Genomic DNA, 23,139 nt, shown 5'->3' with positions numbered 1-23,139 from the left:
ATATATATATATAAAAAATACATTCAATTTGTCAGTGTTTCCCATTAGGAAGTCATAGGTAGAGTCACAATTGTGAACAGTGATTACTCAGATATTGCTTTCTTGTTAGATTTCAGAAGGGTTCCTTTTGAGTACTTTTCTTGCCATGCCATTCAGCAGCATAATCAAATATTCCTGCTAACTCCACTGCTACTAACCCTTTATCATTGGACACTTGACTGCATTTTGGGAGGGGGAATTTGGTTAAGGAAGTCTATAATAGTTTTTGGGGTTTTTTTTAAATCTTATATTAAGATCTGCATTTAGAAGAAATGTTCTCTCCTGATTTAAGCTGTTAATATTAAATAATAAATCTTTCTTTTGAAGTTTACTGTTATTTAATTTCAGGGCATAGAAAGAGTTCTGGATATTCAGAAAGAAATGGTGAGACTGTTGGATCCTCCAGGCAAAGCGGTACAATAAAAATGTGTAATAACAATGTGATGTACTTAATTTGGTCTTTCTACTCCAATTTTTTTTCTAAGCTTAAACATGGAACATTGAGCCTATTATCAGGCTCAGTCTTATGGTGCAGAATAGAAGACATGTTTCTCTGGGAGATGAATAAAACATTGGCCATTTGGTGACAGTAAATTAACAAGGATAGAATAAAACATTGTTCTACGCAGAGTAAGACCATACAACATATGGTTCTGGTCTTGCCAAGTCTTACACACACGCAACATGTATTATTCAAGGTATGTTACTGTAGTACTTTATCAGTCTCAGTATGTGCATATGCTTCTTGCAAACCGAGGCTGTTGGGTTTCTCCAAGGACAGAGCCTAGATTCTCATTCTGAGATGCCCTGCATCTTTGATAGGCCAGGGGAGAATCTCCTGAAAACCAAATGGTGGTTGTGGTGATGTCCACATCATAGAAATAAACATTTGAAATGAGTTACCATCACAAAATAAAAACGGATGGCTGCTGATAGTAGTCAAGAGAAAACAGAAGCTATTTCCTAACATAAATATTTGCAATCTCTTTAGACCAAAATTCAGTCAACTTTTTTTTGTTGTTGTTTTTATTTATTTATTTATTCTGAGGTCTCTGTCATTTTTGGACCTTTCCATGGAATTGATTTCTTCTTCTTTCTTTCTTCGTTCATTCCCAACAGCCCAGTCCTCAAGTAGCAAACAGTAAGAAAGGCAGAGCACATAATACAGGGAAGCAAGCTCCGGTAAGAAAAGACATTTTCATTTTAAGCCTTCAGCAAATTATTAACAACAGCAGCGAGCCAAAATGTTCTTCAGAAATGAAAAATTAATCTATGTTACCATTTTGGAAAGGTCAAGTGAAATCTTTTAAATATTCCAAATGCTCCAAATGAATTATCTTATGTAATAATTTGTATTCTTCTGACTATACCTTCCCTTCCTGTGGAATAATAACAGAAAGGGGAAATTCTTCTCATATATTCTCATTCTATATTTCTCGAATAGAAACCCAGGTAAATTGTCCAGCTGAACAATTTTCAGGCCTGTAGCACCAGCAGAGAATGTGCCCTTTTGCTTGTGTAGGCCATAAAACTGTTATGGGTAAGACTTGCATATTTCTTACCTCTGGGAGCATAACTCTCCTCTTAATCACACTGCATCAAGTTCCTGGTTCCTATCCGAAGTTACAGATAACGGCAGATACAAACCAGTGGCTAAAGGGCAGCACTCAGAAAAATGCACCGAACATTATTTTATATGACTCAAATGATCTTTTTTTATCACTTCAAAACTTGTAGTTTATAGATGAGTTTTCCAAATAGTGGGAAGGAAATGCCATGCTGGTTTGGCTCTCCTCTCTGAGACAATTGAAACATTATCAGGTGAAAATTGTTGCTGTTTGGCTCGTGTCCATAAACACTGGTCCTCAGGCAGACAAATCCATGCAGCTGTGCTTGAGATATTTCCCCTCTATGAAAATCATTCCTGGTGGAAGTGTTGGAAGATTCTAGTGTTTCCTGAACATTCCACAGCAGCAGTATCAAAGTTATAGTTGAGGTTAAATGAGTAAAAGCTGTTTGAAAGTGGGGAATATGTTTTTGTGGCAAAGGGATGGTCCACAGAACCAGGAACCTTCACATAACGTCCATGACAACTCAGTGGTTGTTAAGAGTGCCTTTAAAACCTTTTTTGTAAACCAGTCTGGCCATATAAGAACAAGAACTACATGCCTAGACATACTTCCATGGACTATTAGCTCTCTACTCATTAGCACTTGATTACCCCACATTCATAGAGAATTGTCCGTAGGGTTGCCATTGTGACTTCTGAGAGCAGACTTAGAGTTTGATGACTAAATGCAGACAGTGAAAACATATATGTAAGTATTATATATACACAAGTGCGTAAATAAAGTGATTATTTTTGTTTTACTTTCAGCCACGGGCCTTAAAAAGAATATCACACTTAGGCTGCCTCGTAACAGGATGCGATAATCTAGAAGAAGTGCTACTCCTCATGCGAACAGCTTCCAACAACACAGGTCTGGAGCTAGGAACAGACATGTACTTAGCAATAAATTGTGCTGCTCATGAGTTAATGGACTACGTAAGTTATTTTCAATAACTTGGTTTTTAAAAGGAACATAGCTATTTGTTACTATGATTTATTATTACATTGCAAACTCACCTAGAAGCTTCTAACTCCATTTCTTAAGGTAACAGTCAAGCAAACCAAAAGAATTGTCTCTATGGTTATAAGTTACAGTTGATTCAGTCCTACAAGTGTAGCAGAAGTTACTGGGTTGTGAGTGGAAGGGGGTGAGACATGCAGACATCCTTCTGGTAGCTTGATGCAGTGGGAGCAGCGAGAGGGCATGTATTCCTCCTCTCCAGCTGCACCCCCTTACTGCTGGTGCACCTCTGTGGGATGAGGCTCACAGACCAAGGCAGACTCCCATTACAGCTTGTGTCCTACAGGAATCTCTGTTACTTTAGTGGTTTAGTCATTCAAATGGTATAAGCCTGCCGGCATCAGCCAGGTTTATTCCTTTTTTCCATTTAAAGATTTAATTTAATAAGATCTTTGGTGTTTTTTTTTTTCATTTCACTACAAGGTATAAATTAAATAATTTTCTATTCACCTTGCTTTCAAGGATGAAGAACAAGAAATCACTTACACAAGTATACTTACCTAATTCCTTCACACCACTAAATGCTTATTTCTCCTTTATATTACACTACAACTGTTGTTTTCTTCTCCAGTGACATTTCTCTGTATTTTAACTGTGGTACATTTGTATACCCACAAACATCCATCTCATCGTGCCTCAAGATTCATTTCTTCATTCTTATTTTTCAATATCTTTATTTGACAAAGTTTATCTCCAGCCGAAGTCTTAAACTTCTTGCCCCTTGTTCCAAGATCAATCAGGTTTCTCTCTATGCAGAAATAAAATATTCCATTTAATTGTGTATTTGGGAAGGTGACAGACCTTCCCCCACTAATATCTTCTGCGCAAGCAGTTGCTTTCTGGACAATCCTATCCCAGAATGAGCAAGCTCTTAGCCAGTAACTGCTTAACTTTCTGTTACTGAGCTGTTAAATTCACTAAAGCAGTGGGTATTCTGGCACAGTTTGACAGCGTGCCCCTAATAATCTTTGTGGTTCATGTGTCTCAAGATGATGAGACTAGTCTCTTTTTTTGAAAGGGGAGATAGTCAAGGGAAGGCAGTATTTTGTTTTTGAGCACTGAGGGTACAATCCTTTCCCCCAGTAATATTTTCTTTATGGAAACGAGGACAACATATTAACTTCGTTTGGAAATGAAAAGTGAGAATTTTCATGCAAGATTCAGTAAAAATGTGAAACATTGCTGAGGTTGTGATAAAGTCATGTAAAACTGGCAGCGTTGCCTAGAAATGCTGAAAGAGATCTCCCTTGGTTCGGGAGTGGCACCTTTCAGAGACTTTGGCATGAGCCCACTGGAGCCCACCGTTTAGGCAGAGCTTTCTGTAAGAATGTGCTGAGCACTTAGACACAGAGTAAAGTAGACAAGTGAATGGGCGCTCACTGAGGAACACACAGTCCACTGCCTTAACAGAGACACCCGTGTCACAAGGTCTGGGCGCTTATGCCAGTGCTCTGCTCCTTAAAGTGTTACCTCCCTTCGCTTTTATGCTTTTACTTTACTTTCTAGGTTAAAGGAAAATATGAAATACTCACTGGAACATTCAAAAGTCCCGATGAAATGGTTGACATGTACGTGGAATTGATTAATAAATTTCCTTTTGTTACTGCATTAATCGATCCCTTAAGAAAAGAGGTAAGAGACCACTGTGCACACCTTGAAAAACTGATAATACCATTAAGTAGCAGCTCACTGAACTTTTCACATTTTTACAAACATATAAAATACAAAGCTTCTGTTTTCAGAGTCTTTAAGGACAGAAATGTCACTATTAAAATGTCTTTAGCAATTCGTTTGCATATCTGTAATTGACAATAACTAGATTTTTCTATACTTTAAACATAATTCCTGACAGAAAATAATCCTGGCATGAAGACAGAATGTGGTCAGCACAAATATTTTAAAGAGTTACAAGGAAGTGCTTTTTTTCTGGTGTTACTTGCTAAACTTCTCAGTTTTATTACATTTTCCTTCTTTTATAAAAAAATTCACAGTATAAAATCAAATTATAAAATTATAAAATCAAATTATAAAATTCAAGTGACTTGCATTTATTATGTTATATTACGTTACATTATGCTATATTATATTATCATACTATATCATATGGGAGAAGTTAAAATTTGGATATAGTTGTATATTCCTTAGAATCATTCAAAAAAAAAAAATTATTGCTGTGATTTATACCTGAAGCCGGAACAAATCTGTCACTGGCAGCATTGCTTGGCAGAATTTTTTAAGCGGCAGCAAGATACCATTCATTTACCACTGTGACCAAAGATAGAGGAGTTAATTTCGTGTGGACAATAGATTACAACAGTAATGTACTATTAAGCATTTTATCATTTCGTAGATGGATAAAAGAAGCAGATCGCATAACCTTAAATATCAGCATTAATACATAAGATTATTACCAAAAAAGATAAAAAAGTAATTGTAGCAGAAGCTACAGTTGTAGACCTTGATTCTGCAGTTGCACCAGTTAATAAAAATGTGCTCTTGCTGTTGAACCGCACACTTGATCGTCTTTAAAATAAGCGCATGGGGTTTGTTTTCATGAACAAAACGTGAAGGCCACGGTTGAAGGGGGAAGCGAAGCGGCGGTGCCTTTGTGAATGTGCCCAGTGCCTGAATCAATATTCTAAAACAGAGCAACTGCAAAATCCGTCTGATTTTGTTCCTAACTGGAACTCCAGAAGTTCAGGTTTTGCGTGTCTGTGCTTGCTGTTGTTCCCTCGCTGTGCTTTCCTTGCCTCCCTGCACTGTTTTAGGCTGACTCTCTGAATTACACCAGATTATTCCCTGCTCCTGCTGGGGCTGCAAACTTCCTTCAGAATTCCTGAAGAAAACTATTGCAAAATGAAAATTGGCAGGAGAACGACCACAGATGGCAAAGTACCGTTTGAAATACATACCATTAAGGGAGATGCCTCTCTTCCTCCTCCCCCTCACAAACCCACACAGTTCACCCATGCCTCGTCCACGCCTCAGACCGTTAGGTCCTCCAGCATTAGCCCTGGTGCCAGTTCAACAATTCGCTGCCCGACAGCAGACCACTGCAGTGCTTAAGTTTAAACATTGGTTCAGCTGTCAAAAACTTCATTTTCCTTTACCTGTGGGCTGGAAATCCGTACAGGAATGGAGTCTTACACAGACTGCAGCTACACAGGTATAAAAGCGTTTGATCTGCAGACCAAGAACTGTAACTGGCAGAATTATTAACTAGAAAAGTATTGGTTTTAATATGAGAACTCTGCATCCTGTAGACACAAAGAAAGCAAATTAATTTGTAAAGGTCTCCTTTCAAATGATTTATATAACCTTCTCCTTTATTTATCCTTAAATCTCAGTACCATGAGCACAGCACTTTAAAATCAAGAAAGAGAGACACAAAAAACCCCGGAGCTTTGCTGGAAAGAGAGCGTTGTATTCTGCTGGTCCCTACGGGTCAGTCCTACAGCTCAGCTCACCCTGGCTCGATACGCGTCATCGAGTCTATGGCTGCCTCCTCTTTCATCATTTTATATTCAAACAAGTACCATGACACTTAAAATATTAACACAAGAGTCATTCCTCTGAATAAAAGAATAGAAAATTATTAGATATTCCATTAACATTAGATTTCAGGAAGGAAATAAAAATAGCAAACTCCTACAGTTAATTTAATTTTCAATATTTTAAACTATACTTGTCTGCAACTGTCTTTGATTAATTCCACATCAGAATATGTTTTCCTGCAAAATCTTAAAATCCAAGCGAAATTCCGCTGGTGTGTTTTTCTTAGGTAGACACATTTAAAGTACAGTGTAAAATATGTTTATATGAAGGTTATCTTTATGATTAAATTAAATGTTTAATTTTTTTATTTTTACCTCCTCAATTAGGGTTTTCATTCAGTTTATTTTATTAAACTCAGTTATAATTGTTTACACAGGACAGACAACAATGGAGCAACATATGTTGTGCTCTTGGTTCCAAATGTTACCTGATTGCTGAAGATGCTGCCACAGATATTTCCAAACTCAAAACTGACCAAAACCTAAACGTACCGACCTGCAGTGGCATTGTCATAAAATACATTAACCAAACGAAGGTATCAGACCTCATAGAACTCACTGGACTTCTAGACGGTGAGTAGAGGGGGGAGAGGCTGACTGCGAGTCAATCCACACCTGTAAAGAGCACATCTTGCTGTTTAATTATTGCCACTTCTGGTTTAGAAAGCGCTTGTCAGAAGACACTAAAAGCCATGTTTGGATTCACAAATCTCTGTTCAGGAGCGTAAACCAGCATTCGGGGTTTCACCTTTAGTAAATTAGTACACTGTGGGTGTTTGGGATGTGACGCTGCAGCGGTGTCATACAGTTAGATATCAGAATGACACAAAACCAGATGTAGCTGAGTAACTGGAATTTGGACTAATACCAGTATTAATAATAAAGAAATCCAAACAAGTCTAAAATGCTTGAAATTGCGGTGTACGTAGATTATTGACTACTTTGAGGTGACAGTACTAAGAACTTGTGCAGTTTCATATGTAAGATATATGTAAGGTATATGTTTCATGTGTAAGATTTCTCTTTGTATCAATTTTTCTGTACTCATTTTTCTACCCAAGGAATAGCTGGGAAGGTTTAACGTATCTCAGTTCCTTCCTCATGCCTGCGAAAAGCCCAGAGTCCCTATATCAAAGCGAGTAAATAGCAACTTAGAGATTTCATCCAGTCAGGATGGTAAACTCTTTTGTATACTGCAGAAAAATCATTGCTATAGTAAGGAGCACGTTTGAACTAAAGAGAACAGCCTCCTAGATTGTCGAATACCTCACCAGACAGATCGGCGAGAGACAGACAGCAGGACAGGAGGTTATACCTTCCCTTGCCCCTGCTGAAAATAAAACGTGGCGTTCAAGTAGCAAACCGATACAGCTTACAGCTTGAGAGGGTGGGTTTCATTGGGTTTACTCCTGCCTGTATTTAAGCTTAGATAACCCAAGGCTAAAAAAGAATGCAAGGTCCGAGCAGTGTCTGTGTCAAGTATATAAAATCCACGCTAATGAAGGTTTTACACCCCCGTTACATGTAGGTCAAAGACATATTACCATATTAGGAAGTCCAGATGGAGAATCTTCTGATGATAGCCTTGTGGATCTGGTGAGTACCGAGAGCTGTTCAACCGCGGGATTGCCAAAACACTGCTTTTAACGTGAGCTCCTTTTTAAGGAGAAAGCCTCTTTCTGCTCGAGAAAGAAACGATGTTTTACAAAATGGGCTTTTTCTAGAGTCGCTTTTTTTCCCCACAGAGAGTCAATCTTTGAGTTTAAAGAGAACACACAGGAAATTTGCCAGAGCAGGGGGTGTATTCAAAAGTGTGTGTGAACTATTTGGTTGCATTAGTTTATACAAAAATCTGAGTTACTTACAACATTTCTGAGCAGTAATAATATTTTAGGCAAAAATTCTTCACACTAATATATTTAGTCTTTTTGTATGAAAGCTACATTTGCAAATAACATTTCATTCCGTACGCCAGTGAAAATTATTGTTTGCATCCGACACATCTTTCATTAGGAGATTTTATTTCTGCTTAGAGGAGGGGTTTTATCTGTAAAAATGAGAGTGTTAAATGAGAAGTAGGATACTGTGTGTAATAATTAAGAATGGCTTTGCTCCCCAGTCCGTGCAGGTTTAAAATACGCACTTTCTCGTTCAAGGCTGTCGGCCTGGGTGCCAGGTTTGTCAAGTTGGGAGGTCTTTCCCGCGGAGAAAGGGTGACCAAATACAACCGCCTTCTCGCTATAGAGGAAGAACTGGCCGAGAATAGAACGCTACGTATGAGCTTCTTTCTTACTTTGTTTTCAGCTTGCAATGAATACGAGAACAAAGATTGGAGGGAGAATGATTGAAACTGCACCGCAGGAGGGAGGTGAAATCAAAAGACTATAAATAAGCGCTGACAAAAAAAACCTAGGATAGCACTTGCCACAATGTATATTGTTGTCCTAATGGATTATCTGTTTACTGGATGTTAAAATAGACCCCTTCTTGAGGAGCAGCCTACATTAAGCAGCTTTTTCCAGAATTAATTGGTTGCAGTCTTGAAGCCCACAGTGCAAAAGGAACAAAACAAAACCCCACGCATATAACAGGCCGAAAAGCTGCCAAAACGGAATTTTAGGCCAAATACCCCACACCTCCCTCGAGCCCCTAAACATATATTGCTAACAAACTTCATTTCACAGCCCTCTTTTGTGTACGCGTTTGGAAAGCTACGGTTGCACGGGTGAGCACTAAATAAAACCCAAGAAAACCCGAAGCTGACGATGCACGTTCAGCCTTAGCCACTTGTACGCGTCTGCCCACATTTCGGGATCTGCAGCTTCTCTCTGCCCTGTGCCCCACACTGTCAAACGCTCAGCAGTTCATTAGAGCCGCTTCTCGCTTGCTCAGGTATCAGCTGAGACAGAATAAAGGCACAGTCCAACGGGAGGCAGAGAGACAAGGAGAGGGAGACAGGAAGGAAAGGGTTTGCAAGAATTTATTATGCCTAAACCAAAAAAGCAACATGAAGGAGAATGAAATAATTTTAGCCTCGTTTCTAATAATTTTCGATGTTCTATATGTAGGATAGCAGCACTAGACACGCATCCTATAGAATAAAATTTTTATAAAAAGATTGAAAATATTCTGAGTTTTCAAAATCTCCTTTCTTATAAATAATCACTGTAAAAAATAGGAACATAGAAATTTTTTGCTAAGAAAGTAATTTCACAGAATGCACTTTTCAAAAAAAGACAGATAATTATAGAACTCTGAATTTTAACTGCCTCAGAGGTATTAATATACTCCCTGTTCAAATGGTATAGTCTAAACAAAAGAGCTCGCGTTTGACAAATATTTAGACCTATATCTCATAAAATGAAATAGCAACAATTCCCGAAGCCATTAATCGTTTGGCAGAAAGAAAATCCAGTAACTAAATCAACAGTGGGGAGGTACTGAGGTGGCAATCTGAGCTACGCACCAAGCCCTTCATCTGGCTGGGCTGAGCGGTGGCGTACGCTGGAGAGCTGGGCCAGGGAGGACTCTGCAAGGGGCTCACAGATCGAGGTGACACTGACCCCTCAGGAGATCCCCCAGGAGTGATGGAGCGGAGCGTGCAGCTAGGCCCAGCAGCACTGCAACAACCTTCCCCCTCTCCGCACCCATAATTCGGGCTGCCAAGTCCACTTTGGTCTAAGCACAGCCCCAAGGTTACTGCTGTGCTTCAGCCCCCAGCTGCACCTGGATGGCACGTGTGAACTGGTTGCCAGCAGAATCACGGACTGGCCTCCCCTTTGCCGAAAGGTCGTCTAGGGCTGAGACGTGCCCGGTGATGGACAGGGTGGGCATTGTGGATGTGGCAAACCAAGGAGGTAGGTGGTGCGGTCAGGGAGGAAGCAGCGTCACGGAATGGGGGTGAGAAGAGAGGTGAAGTGGGTCACAGGAGCAACACCTGAACGTGGCTTGCCTCAAGCTGTTACAGGCTGCGGTAAGGAAGAGCTGATGCGAACTGCTGCGGGAGCTGCAGGGCAGTGGGAGAGGGGTGTTCAGAACGGGGCGTTCAAGACAACCAGTGAAGAAGGGAATGCAATCGATGTCCCAGCTTAGGCTTCTGTGCTCCGTGCCCCAGTCCTGTAACCAAAGGGCAGGACTGGTGCTCCTTTGCTTCCAAGGACCAGATTTTAAAGGTGTTCAGAGACTCTTGGAAGCAGCAGATGGCATTTTTAAAAAAAAAAACTAAGTGCCCCAGAGAGCATTACAAGTACTCGGATTACAGCAAACATAAAAACGAGTTTCTTTTTTTCTCTTCTATTTCAGGTGAAGCAAATCTTGAATTTATTGCTTTTGCCGAAGAAACACAGCCAGAAGAACAACCTTCTGATGTTCTTCCTCCCCCAAAGCAGGATTCTGTGCCTCCACAACTCTCTCAGCCAGCCCAGCAGCTTCACAGCCTGCCTGCTCAGCTCCCAGAGACCAGCAGCACACTGACCTAGGTGGGCAGCATGAACTTTGGGATACAGTTCTAAAAAATAAAAATAAATTCCAGTAAGAAACTCACATACTAACTATTCCATAATCCATTTATTTTCAAGCACTTCAGCCAAACATTTTAAAAGCATTCACGTACTAGCTTCTCTTTTCCCAGGAGACCATTGCTTTCAGCCAAAACCACGTTAACTGAGCTGTGGCTCTCGTTTGAAAATACCACTAAATTCTGGGCTGCATTTACAAATTGACAAAACAAATAGTTCTGTGTTAAGTCCAAAACTAAATGTTTGTTTGGGGAAAGTCGAAATCTCTCTCCATACAAAGAAAAGGCTATTGACAACCAGGAAAAAAAAACCCACCCAACATTTTACAAAAAACAAAGGCCTTGACTGTTATGCTGCTCCATCCCCCCACAGCCCCTCAATGCTGCTCTTAGATCTGGCCTACGAGGGAAATCCTGCTCCAGTTCTAGCGAGTGCACCAGTGCAAACCCCAAATGTAGGGCACAAAGCTGTAATTGGCAGCACCCGGGCGCTTGGGTCAGAGGCAGGGAATAACAAATCAATTTCACAAGGTCTGGGAAACTTGTCAGGAGTCTTTTTAATAAGCAACAAGTGAAAAGATAAATAAATAATTTCTGCCCTAAGTAACAAACAGTTTAGGTGAAAGAAAAACTGCTTTAAAAACTTCTGGCTTTTGTATAATTCGAAAATTTGAACATGTAATACAGAAGCAATCCTTTGAAAAATGCATATATAAAACATTGCATTTTAAATCCAGTGTAACAGATACCGAAGTGAAAAAATCAACGGCCAGAACCAACCGCCCCCAGAAATGAAGATACCAATGAGCAACAAATTTCCCCAGGTTTAGGAATGCTGTGTAGTTCAGTGACTGGATCAACTCCAAGATTTTCTTAGCAAACATGCAAAAAACACCAAAAAAGATGTGAAACTACCACGCTCGTTACTACCATTTTATTTTTAGGAAAAGCACCAGACAGTTGCATGCAGAGCCAAACCAACAAACTCAGAACATTCGTCCTTCAACACCACCACTGTTTCAAATCATTAATAAAAAATAATCCAAGTGCATTCAAGTCCTTGACCACCCAATTCCAGTTACACCGATCTTTAGGTAAGTCCCTGACTACATTTGTTCCCCCATGACGAAAGAACGAGACGGTGTGTTGAATGGAAGAGGAGACAGGCGGAATGTGAACTGGCAGTGGAGCAAACCAGTTAGTGCTGATCTCACTGTCTTCAGAGGAAATCAGGGCTGAGGGCAACTGGGATTTGTGTATCAAACACCGACATCTAAAGCATTACCTAATAAAGACATTAATGCCACCAGCGTGGAGGGGGCTCAAAGCAAAGGCTGTTTGTTAGTGCTCCGAGCTTCCAGCTGGGAGTTCTCAAGCGGTGGATTCCAAGTAACCTGCACTCCTAGAACGACTGACTCCCCGATGTGCTCCACGCTCAGGGAGCCCAGGGTACGGTGTGGTTTTTGCAGCAGTAAATGCAGACTCCAGCCGCAGCAGTTCCAACCTTTGCTGTGTGACATTGAAACAAAAACCAGGAGATGGGTCCTCCTTTGAAAGAGTTTTTCACGCCAAAGAGAGCACCCATCTCAACCCCCAGCCCCCGGACTGGGGCTGTCGTACCAGAAGGCGTGGTGCCAGCGTGGCACGCTGCACCGCCTGTCAGTCCTGGGGAGAGCTGTCCCCCAGGGAATGGGGAACAGGAGGGTGAACGCTTGTGCTTTTCATTTCCTCCAGAGAGTGTGTGTGGACAGCAGGAAGGAAACCTGCAAGGTCTTGCTTTAAGTAGATATCAAAATATTTTTGAAGCAATGTGTCTAAGCATGGATTTTTTAATAATTAGTAACCCCCCCTACTGACGCTGACGTGTGTGTAATCACCTTCGTGGGGTCTAACCCCAAACTGTCCAGTTCCAGAGGGATGGAAGGAAGGGGCTTCTGGCAGGCTTCAGCTCAGACCTCTAACAAGGCATCTTCTCAGCAGAGTAATTTAGAAAACCTTTTCAAACACGGTTTTAAAGTAAACGTAACTGATGCTGTGTAAGAAAATAATAACCATACCTGCAAAATTGAAACGGGAAAGGGATTGAGTGATACGAGTTATTTAACACTTTAGTGCGGGTAACAAAACCGTACAAAAGACCATTTCAATCTATAGCAGTGAAAGGGGTCTGGAGTACAGGCCGTGGCCCCTAACAACACACCTAAGCAACTCACACGTCCAGATAATGATTCCCAAAAGTTACAGCCTTCCAGAACAACAATTAACAGCTAGAACTGTCTGTTTCTTTTATTTTCTCAACACTAGTTTCTTTATGCAGCGGTTTGCTTGCTTCTTCTTTCGTTTTATTCTGACTCGGTGTGCTTTCAGACATCCGATCCCCGCTGGTGGAAACAGGATCTAAAACTACAACGGATTCTGTCTCTTTTTCACTGCTAGAAGCTTTTCTTGTAAATTCTGTTGATCTAAAGGAAAAAAAAAATGAATACAGGTATTGGTTCACATATTGAGGAGAAAGAATAGAAATAGTCAGAAGAGCATTTCTGTTACTAGCAGCACGTACGACTTGGACAGGTCCACCAAACAAAATAGATTCACAGGTTTAACAGCTATCAGCACACAAAATGCAACAGTCACATTTCCCTCCCGAATCACTTGCTAATGTAGCCATGGAAGATACTTAACAGGAAAAATGAATGCACAAAGCACTGAAAAAAAAATCCTTAGGATATCAGTTCAAAGACAGTTTGGAGAATTTATTTTCTCTTTGCTCATCTTGGAGCTGGATTTAGGTTTCCCCACATGCAACAGAGCAGTTGCTCAGAGAAAATGCTCCCAGTTGCAGTAGCCTGCAGGCTCCCAGCCTGAACGGAGAACACAGCTTCTCTTCCACACCTCTATCCCCGAGCAGCTTGCACAGGGCTGTCACTGTACTACGCTCCATCCTGTGGCAGGAAGGTGGGGGCAGCGTAACCAGATTTTCTGCTGGGGCTCGCCCCCACAGCCTGCTTGTGGTCTCAATGGGAGCAAGTGCAAATGATTCCTGAAAATTGATCATGCTGAAATGTCGTAGGTGTTAGGCCCACGTTCTGTCCTGCAGCAGCAGGGTCATGTCTTGATTGCTTGCGGTGCAGGGACCCTTGCAGATAAAACGCCCTCCGAGCGGGGAGAGAGGAAGGAAAGGTCACAGGCACCAGGGTTATTTGCTGAGGCTGGCATCATGCTATGAACACTAAAAGCACTTGTCTGTAGTCAAAAGCTTTGCACTAGTGCTGAAAACGTGCAGGCAAATCGTCAGATTAGCTGGAACGCACCAGCAGAGAACACAGCAAACACTGGGAAAGCACGACCCGAACAAGTGGCGGATCGCGGTACCTCCTCCGCCAGCGTGAGGCTGCTGTGTGGGCAGGCAGCTGCAGCCACTGGCTGTGCCTCCTCCTCCACCAGGCCTTCCAGAGCCCGTCAGCCCCGTAAAGCCCTTCAAGAGGGAAGTCACACACGTGCACTCGGCGGGGCCTTACGCAATGGTATGAGCAGCGTATCGATGTCTACGGCCGTACCACTACAGCCACCAACCCGGGCAGGTGCACAAGTCCTCGGTGCAGGAGGGTCCTGCAGGCACCAGTGGGTGTGTGGCTCCACTCTCCTGGGAAGCCTGACTGCAGCGCTGCTGAATGCAACCGCATTTCATAGTCCAGGGACTTCATTTTTTTCCCTTTTCTTTTTAATTTCTCATGCTTACTCATAGGGAATGGCCTTCCATACTGCTAAGGTAACACCCGTGAAAGGGAAAAGTATCATCAATCTGAGGCCAGAGAAAGAAATGCAGCTACTGGATCCATCTGCTACAAACTGCCCTTTATTGTGACAGTCTTTGTCCTAGAGAAAATGACAAAGAAAAAAGAGGTCACCCCACTCAACAATTAGAGCACGGGGCGGAGAATGTACCCGCTCCCACCTGATTGGGGAGAGAGTAAACGAACAGGTTAAAAACAACCAAATAAAAACAGAAAGAGGAGATGCTGCACCTTCCATTTCAGAAAGAATTCACTCGGCTTGCTTCTGGATACAGCAAATGAAATTCCATGTTCAAGCTTTAATTACAAGAATTGTCTCCAACATGAGAACTTCGGTATAAGTTAATTAATGCAGAAATTGGCGCTAATGGATACAGTTTCAGACTCATTTGATTCTCATCAGAAGCTTATGATTTCACACGGAAAATAATGCTTATTTTATGCAGAAGTTGCCAATCATTCCAGAAAATACAAGGTGGGGTGTTTTGAATGTTACAGCAAATTAAACTTTTTAAAGCAGTGTAACCAGAAGAGGGTTATTTTAAAAAGTGCTACCTCTGAAAAGCTGATTGCCCAACACTATAAAAATGGTCAAAGCCATAAATGCCAAGTTCATTTTTATTTCACTTTGGAGGTAACTATCTTTCAAATCCCAACAGCTGGACTATTTAATACAATCTGGTGAATCAAAGTATAATTCTTCACTGGGCTCACAGCGGGGAGTCTGCATTAGTGCATGGCAGCATTCCAACAACTGATGCACAGCCAAACGCTCTGAAGTCTGCTTCATTTGTAACGAAAATGGATAAAATGGCAATCATATTTACCACCTTCAAAGGACGGAAAAATGAAAGATGTCGATATGAAGTAGTTTAATGGAGAAAACCAGTGATTAAATCAGCGTTTCAAGCATAAAAATAAGAATTACGACTCCGACTTTGTTGTCGTAGCATTCCCTTCTCCACGTCCTTTGCATTGCAGCAGCGGCAGCCTGACAGCGCTGCTGGTACAGCTGAGGTATTGTTAAAAATCCTGAGCCCTGTTTATCAGGTATTCACAGCTCATTTTCAATAGTCTGTCAGGAGCAGAATGCAGGCGTAATAAAGTTTCAGTGCAAGACTGAACATAATTTTGGTGCTCCCTTTCAAAATACAGTTTTTACTGCTACGGATAAAGCTGGGAAAGGCAATTAGTACAGATACAGTTAACTGCAGTTTTGAATAATTACAAATTTGTCCAGCCAAGATATTTGCATTTAGTTCCATGCAAAGCTCTTCCCTCAAGAAGATCGTTAATGTGGTTATCAGTATTCTTGTTATTTGTCCAGCCATACGTTTAAGCCAGAAACTGAGAGCCTAGTTCTGTGGTACTCACTCATACATAATTGCTCACATGCCTGCATACGCTTTTTCTGACTAAACACACAAAATCTGTCCTGTGAACCAGGTTTAGATGACAAATTCATTTTAGATTAGCTGTATGGGATACGCACTCCCACGCACTCCTGAGATGAGACTATTGCAAGCAATATTATTCTATTTACACGGTTACGGAAGCTACAGGAGGAGTAAAATAAAGGATTGTGCCTGACGGGCCACCTGTGAACTAGTACTGCTGTGCTCTTTGTAAATAATTGACAGCAGGGGTACGAAAGGACAAACTGACCATCGGATTGTCAATGGAGACTGGGATTTTCTTTGTTTCCTCTGGTTAATATTATAATCCTGGTATTATTTAACCTTGCTCGGCACTTTAGTCATGAAATCACGGTAATATATTTCCTTTAGAAACCAGAATTTTACTTAACTATCATGGAAAATTTTACTGGATGAAGTCCCATCCCATTTTCTGACTGTATGTAAAAGCAGAAGGCCAAGGGAAGCCATTCAAGGACAACGCTGTTGGAAAATCCATGGGGCTTACAGCATATTTAGAAAACACTGGCAAAGATCTACGCCAGGAAAGCCTCGCTTGGAAGCACATGCTGTACGCATGGGAGGCTCCTGTAGATAATCGGCCCAGAATCTGCGACGGTACACACGAAGTTGTTTCCGCCTCAAAAGCGGACACCAACATGGTGTCAAATTATTGTACTTGTCTTCCAGTGAGCTCCCTCATCTGGGGTGCTGGAACAGCCGCTATCTGCCTTCAGAGCAAAATTGCTTTTCAAAGCAATTTACTCCCCAAAAGATGAGATCCGAACCACTAAGCTAATCTGACAGTTGGTCACCACCACTTGCTTCTTTATATCACTTAAAAAACGCACCTGCACATCAGTTACAGCTCGCTATCGGCCTAGCATGCCCACTGACCCCAGCATGCCCAGTTTCCTACAAGACCCCCATAACTGAGGACAACCGTCACTTGGGCAATGAAGCTCATACTCCAATCTCTGTGTCCCTTCCAAACCACCATGCTAGGAGGGTTTGCTGAATTCCAGCAGCTCTCCCGCAGCTGACCCAGATGAGCAGCCCACAGTGTCAGGCTGTAGAGGAAAGCATGTCTCGCAGAGTGCCACCATGGTCAGTCTAGTGTGTGCCAGACCACAACAGACAAGTCAATTTTATCCTCAGAGAGGACTGAAGGCTAATACCGAACAATAGTAAAAAATACACCAACTTCAAGCCGTGGAAGTCTTCAATGAACAAAAAAAATTCCATCACGCTACCGTATTTGTCAAAAGGAAATTACAGGGAATACAAACAGCAACACTAGTGAGTGAGTCTGTTGGTCCCCTCCTCTGACAGCACAGGACCATCTGTAACACCAGACATCTGTGAAGAAAGTGCAAGAAACCTTCTCCACTTGGGGAATGCCCCTGCTGAGTGGGGTGGTCAACACAGCAGTGAGCAGAACAGAACTGCAGACCATCTTTAGTACGGAAATTGTTCCCATTTTTAGGTGCTTTTCTGAAAACATTCAAAAGGTTGGCAAAATCATTTAAATGAAGAACCTTGGAGAGCTTCTGCTTGCACAGAGAGAGCACACAAAAAGTACACTCAAAGAAAAACGTGTGACAGTTAAAATTGAGGAGATGCAAACTTCCAGAACATCCCATTGTTTTCTTCATTTGTTGTTCAGACTAAATTGCCCACGTTCAAGCGGTGCTGGAAAACCTCTGCAGTTGCATCTAGCCAAGGCTGAGCTGCTTCCCGCAGAGCTGGTAGATGATTCAGGGGTACTAAGATTACAGCCAGGAGAAGGAGGACAAATCCTTTAATTGTATAAAATCATCAGATTAACACTAACCCTCTCTGTGGTTCCCTCTGTTAGCAGAGAACTCTGCTGCCCAGGAACAAAATGTTTACAAAGTATTGAAAAAAAAAACCAAAACCCCAAGGGCAGAGCCAGACACACCTTTTCCTTCTGTGTCTACCCACCACAGGGAGTCACGGGAACTCTCTTTGCTCCCAAAGGAACTAAATTGTCACCTGTTCTCTTTAAGCAGTAGTCACAGAATTACACTCATGCTGGGTTAAGCATCTGGGAAGAGATTTGCAGAGGAAGTTACCTGAATTCTGAGGTAAGGCCTCAGTTTCTCTACAGGCCACCATTGATGTCTTTCCCCTCAGCCCCACCTCAGCGCATCTTCACACATTCCACATTATCTGCTTAATGGCTTCAGACCCTTCTAACAAGCTCCTGCACTGAAGTGACACCTCATGCAGCAGTTCAAGACCCAACTTTTTCTTCTGAATTAGTTTCTCTGACCTATCATCACTTTGATTACAGGACAATTTTAGAATCACCCTGTATTTATGGATGCCACAGCCCTTTTCCGCCATCCCACCCATGACAACTCGGGCAAGTGGCCCAGCTGATCCAGCTATAGGCCAGCACTGTGGCAACGCTTAACCACAGGAGTAACCATATCACCTGGGGAGTCCTTCAACCAAAGGCTGAAATGCCTCACCCCGTGCGTACTTAGGTGAGACCGTCACTGACTTGGGGGTGGGGAGGATCCAGGAGTTTACTCAACGAGCTGACATCTGTCTAATATTGTTCACAGACATATTTTTGAGACTGGGTCTTTTTCAAAGGCTTGACCTTCTTTCTCCACGAGAACATCCAGTTTATGCACTAAGACCCCTCCGGGACACAATTCAAAGCAGAGCGAAGGGGGACAACAGGGAGATTTTCCTCAGTGGTGCTCTGCTGATCCCAGCTGCACTGCTAGTATAGATGCACCCGGGAAGCCCAGAAAACTGCCTAATGACAGAGCCAACCCATCAGACAAATTAGACACATGAACTTCTGCCCGATGTCTGCTTCAAATGAGCACCCTGTTCTCAAACAGCACTTACACACCGTGGAGTCTGGAGCCTTCCACTAACCTTTGCTGCAAACAGTATCCAGGAGAAAAAAGAAAAGTAATTGCCCTTTGACGTGGTATGAAGCTTGTATGGTATGGTATGAAGGTTATTTCTGCTCCGCCCTGCCAGCCCCGCAGCAGAACAGCAGGAGAGCCCCAGCACCTTCTCCCGCTGGAAAACCACCCTCAGCGATGAGCCTTTCCACCGAAGCGGGTTTACACCCGCAACTCAGTGCCAAGCAGCGCTGTAGCACTAAGGAATCTGGCTCACTGCTTTTGTTTTAATGCTTTAAACAGATAAATTAAAATTAAATGTGTCTCTTAGGATGTCACTCAATAGGCAAGCTGAAAAATAAATTAAGCTTCACGTATGCTTTTATAACACATAACAACTACAACTGTCAACACAAGATCCTTTTCACTGTCAATTCACCACAGATTCTGCCAGACCTTGGGGCCTGCAATTATTTAATTTCCTTTCTTGTAAATGCAATTTCCACTTAGTTTGCTGGAATAAAGGTAGACAAAAGGTGGTAGGAGTTGCTGTTTTTTCTGTTTAAGGTTATTTGTTCACAATTGTAGAAATCCACAAACCACAAACACAGTATTTTTCACCTTCCTGTCAGGATAGCGGTTCAAGAAAATGCAATGGCATTATTCACATCAAATTAACTGCTGAACAAATCCTCACCTTTCTGATTAAATTAAAATGAAGATCGTCTTTCTTCTAAGGATACTTAAATGAAATAAAAGGGGAAAATACATGTGACTGGAAAAGGCATCCTGCTTTTAAAACGGGGTGCGGATTAAACTGTAGAGCACAAAAGGCAATTGGGCTTTTTGTCCTTCAAAAATAAATGATAAAAGTACTTGCAGAGGAGTGGAGTAAGTATCAGTTCATAAAAATAGATGAGAACTGAACTTCCAGCTCATTTGTCACAACTTGCTCCTTTGAACCAAGCAATGAAGAACTGCTAGAACTGGTACTGGTGGTATTTCTTAACCAACAGAGCAGGAAATCAGAGGTTTAATTAGCCATGATTAGAATATTCTGATCTGATTTGTCTCATCTATTTCCTTTTTTTGAAGTTACAAACTGAACAAATAACCTGGCAAGGGAGCTAAAGCAAGAGCCTGATTTCAGAAGGAGCTTGGTATTGTAAAACAAACCAGTCCTCCAGGGGATCAGTCTCAAATATTTTCAAAACAGGTTTAACTCTTTGATGCTTAATTGGCACCTTGAGGGTTCAATCTGTTGTTGACAGCAGATTCTTCTGCCTGTCTGTGCCAATGAAGCACTAACTGTATTTTTTTTCTTTTAAGAATCTTAATCTTGAGATTTCCAGATAATCCAGAGTTTCTACCAACAAACATTTAAGAGTAATAGTCAGGACTTGTTTTGGTCCAACAGCAACTGCCCTGCACACCTGCATACAGACCAATACAACTTACATGCCTCTGTTTTTTAGAATATTGTGCTGGAACTACCCTTTTTTAAAATTAACTATATAACTACCATCCCTCTTCTCTTCAGGATACGGGAAGAAACCTATGCTATTCCTTAAAAACTCTCATGTCCTTTTTTTTTGGAGAGAAGATGAACTGTTTTTTGAAAAGCGTTCACAGATTTCACAGGAAAAAACTTTATTACAAGAGAATTCGATTTCTACCTCCACAGGAGACTGCAAATTATTTGAGGAGTCAGTGGTAAACAGCTGCAGACTCTACACTTACCCTGTTAACCAAAACTGATGTTAAAACGTTTTCTAAATGCATGTGCTAAACAGATCTAGTACTGAAACACATCTAGAAATCCCGACTCCACTTACTGTAACGTAGCCTTGGAGCCCACGACACCCTTAAGCTGGTTAGAGACAGGCCCTGAGCCGGGTACTTCGGAGGTGAATTCTGTCTCCAGGTCTTTCTTGTTCAACGCTGTTTGTGCGGCGCTGGCTCCTGAACCCAGCACAGGCAGAGATTTTGATTCTGATGTGGCCAAGAAGCCAGTGGGACCTAAAACCCAAAGAAAGTTCAGCACTGCCATTATATGCATTGACGGGTCTAGGAACAACACCCAAGCACAGCAGAGTTCAAGCTAACTGCAGAAACCAAAATGGAATTTAAAGAACCGTGTCCAGTGCATGGCGAGTATTGAAATGCCATACTTGCAGCTTCTGCAATCCCCACCAAGATTAACCCTTTCCTGTACCACAAGCAGGCCTTGCTCAATTACACAGTGTGCACTCAACGGCCTTGCCTTCTGGGATGGAGAGTCATGCTGCCCACACAGTAGTACCAACTCACAACCTGCCTGTGCTCTCCCAGCCTGAAGTGCAGCTGGAGCGAGAGTCAGCGGAACAGCAAAGCAGCCTGTTCTCATACGAACGAGCACTCAGTGAACTATCTACAAAGTCTAAGCGAAAACCCGACAGTGACATTAAAACCAGCCACATCTGCATTGACTATGGACCCACACTTGCACAGAATGTGCTTCTGAGCAGGCAGAACATCAACAGTTTCTTACAGATCATAGTAAAGCATAGCTTAAAAACTGCAGAAGAGGTTAATTCAAACAGATCACCCCCCAAACCTCATTTCTCTGGTCATCATTACTTTCAAGAGTATTTTCAGAGTGGACTCAGACTAGTAACTCCAATGACAGAGTCTGAGCACCGGGCAGGGCAGAGGAATCTGTGTTTATATGGCTGCTGTTTGACATGCACAGAAAATCCTGACAGAGGCATCTCTTGGAGAAAACAGGGATGAAAAGACAGGCATGATGGGGAAGCGAGTCACTGCAGAAGTAAGCGGCATTCTCCATAATGGCTGAAACGGCCACGGTCTGGAAGAGAAAGTAAAGCTCCAGGAGTCACTTCATGCAGGAAGAGGACTGCAAAGGAGTCCAGCCACTTACTGCCACTGTCCTGGTCAGTGGTTACTTTCCGGCGTCGCAGAACTCGTTCCAGCTCTGTTTCATTGCTGTCTGTTTCAAGGGACTTCAAGCTTCGGGAACTAGTGGATTTATTCAGCGTTTCCTACAGCAAGAAACAGGCACGAGAAGCTCTCTGATGACATATTACAAGTTGCCAAACATCCCATGTGCACAACGTGAGAACCTTTCAAACCGCAGAAAAAGAGCTGTGGTTCTAGACCAGTGTGCAAAGCTCTTCCATTAGTACAACAGCCAGCATCTGGGGAACGGCTCAGCTCACCTCTCCTCCCCTTACTTGGATTTCCCCACGTAGGGATTAACCACACTTCCCTAAACTTTAGAGGGTTGAGAGCGGGCTTAGGAAAGATGCTCTGGATCACTAGTGAACAAACTGATGTTTACAGTGAACTGCCAACTTCCTCCATGTTAACATTTAAAGGATCTTTTAAAACTGCTAGTGCATTACCATGCCCATAATTATCCTCTACTAGCAAAAAAGCTGAAGATCCATATTTTTCTGCTCCAGCATGTCTGGTAGTTTAGCATGGTCCTGTATTGCTGCATCCTGGTGTATACATGTATCTGCAAAATTTGGGATCCATATGCCTTCCCTCTGAGTCTTGCCTCTCTAGGAATGCCCAGAAACCCTCTTTATTCAGCCTTCCAAAACATGTCAGACTCACACGGCCTATTTCCAGAGTATAAATAGCATACTGTTAACATCTTTTGCTGACAAGCACGTACCTTCTGAGCAGAAATAATAAATGACAAAAGGAAACAGTATCATAAGTTGCAAAAGCTGGGCTACTTTCAGGACCCCAGCAAAGTAATTCTTCACCCTCACCCCAAAATTAAAGTATTTTCTTTGGCAATTGTTTGAAATTTAACTGAGCAGGTACGTTATTAATTAGTAGCAGGCTCCAGATCTGTCACATGTATATGTAGGAAAGCAACTTGACCAAGTGAGTCGTTCAAACTCTGCAATTCACAGAACAGAACTGTGTTTTGTTTGTAACAATTACGTGGAGGTCTACATGAAATGCATAATTAGCATAGTAACAGCAAATGTTTACTCCATCACATCCCACCCCCTTGTTTGTTGTCTGGCTGTGCATAATGATTGGTCTCAGGAACAGACTGGAATTGGATTTTATACAGTTTGTCTTACACCACAAATATCCTGAAGGGCTCAAAAGCAACAAGCGAGATGCAGAAGTACAGTGACTGTAGGTTTCTCTCTGCTCCCTCTGAAGTACATAATCAGGTCTCCCCTGATGTCAGCGATACAGCATCAAAGAAATAAAACAGCTATTAGGAAACGAAAGGCCCTTCAGCAGGCTTGCTCAGTCCAACCCTCGCCGG

The 23,139-nt window shown here is 42.1% G+C and overlaps 2 protein-coding genes across 2 annotated transcripts in view; one reads left to right on the top strand and one right to left on the bottom strand.

Moving 5' to 3' along the window:
• Positions 1 to 387: 387 nt before the first annotated feature.
• Positions 388 to 10,701, top strand: ENO4 (enolase family member 4; the record flags this gene model as incomplete). Its single annotated transcript, XM_010138911.1, has 8 exons — positions 388 to 453; positions 1,159 to 1,221; positions 2,417 to 2,584; positions 4,176 to 4,301; positions 6,601 to 6,796; positions 7,752 to 7,819; positions 8,380 to 8,497; positions 10,526 to 10,701. Coding segments are annotated over 8 exons (981 nt in total), but the record flags the coding sequence as incomplete, so codon positions are not given.
• Positions 10,702 to 12,999: 2,298 nt separating this feature from the next.
• Positions 13,000 to 23,139, bottom strand: part of KIAA1598 (KIAA1598 ortholog) — a 52,899-nt gene continuing 42,759 nt past the window's right edge. The window contains 3 exon segments of the mRNA XM_010138910.1: positions 13,000 to 13,201; positions 20,666 to 20,858; positions 21,760 to 21,880. Coding sequence (XP_010137212.1) covers positions 13,000 to 13,201; positions 20,666 to 20,858; positions 21,760 to 21,880 — 516 coding nt within the window.

Source organism: Buceros rhinoceros, unplaced genomic scaffold (assembly GCF_000710305.1).
Source record: "Buceros rhinoceros silvestris isolate BGI_N320 unplaced genomic scaffold, ASM71030v1 scaffold13566, whole genome shotgun sequence".
NCBI classification, from domain to species: Eukaryota; Metazoa; Chordata; class Aves; order Bucerotiformes; family Bucerotidae; genus Buceros; species Buceros rhinoceros.
The sequence above is the reverse complement of the archived record's forward strand: the minus strand, read 5'-3'. Positions and strand labels throughout refer to the sequence as shown.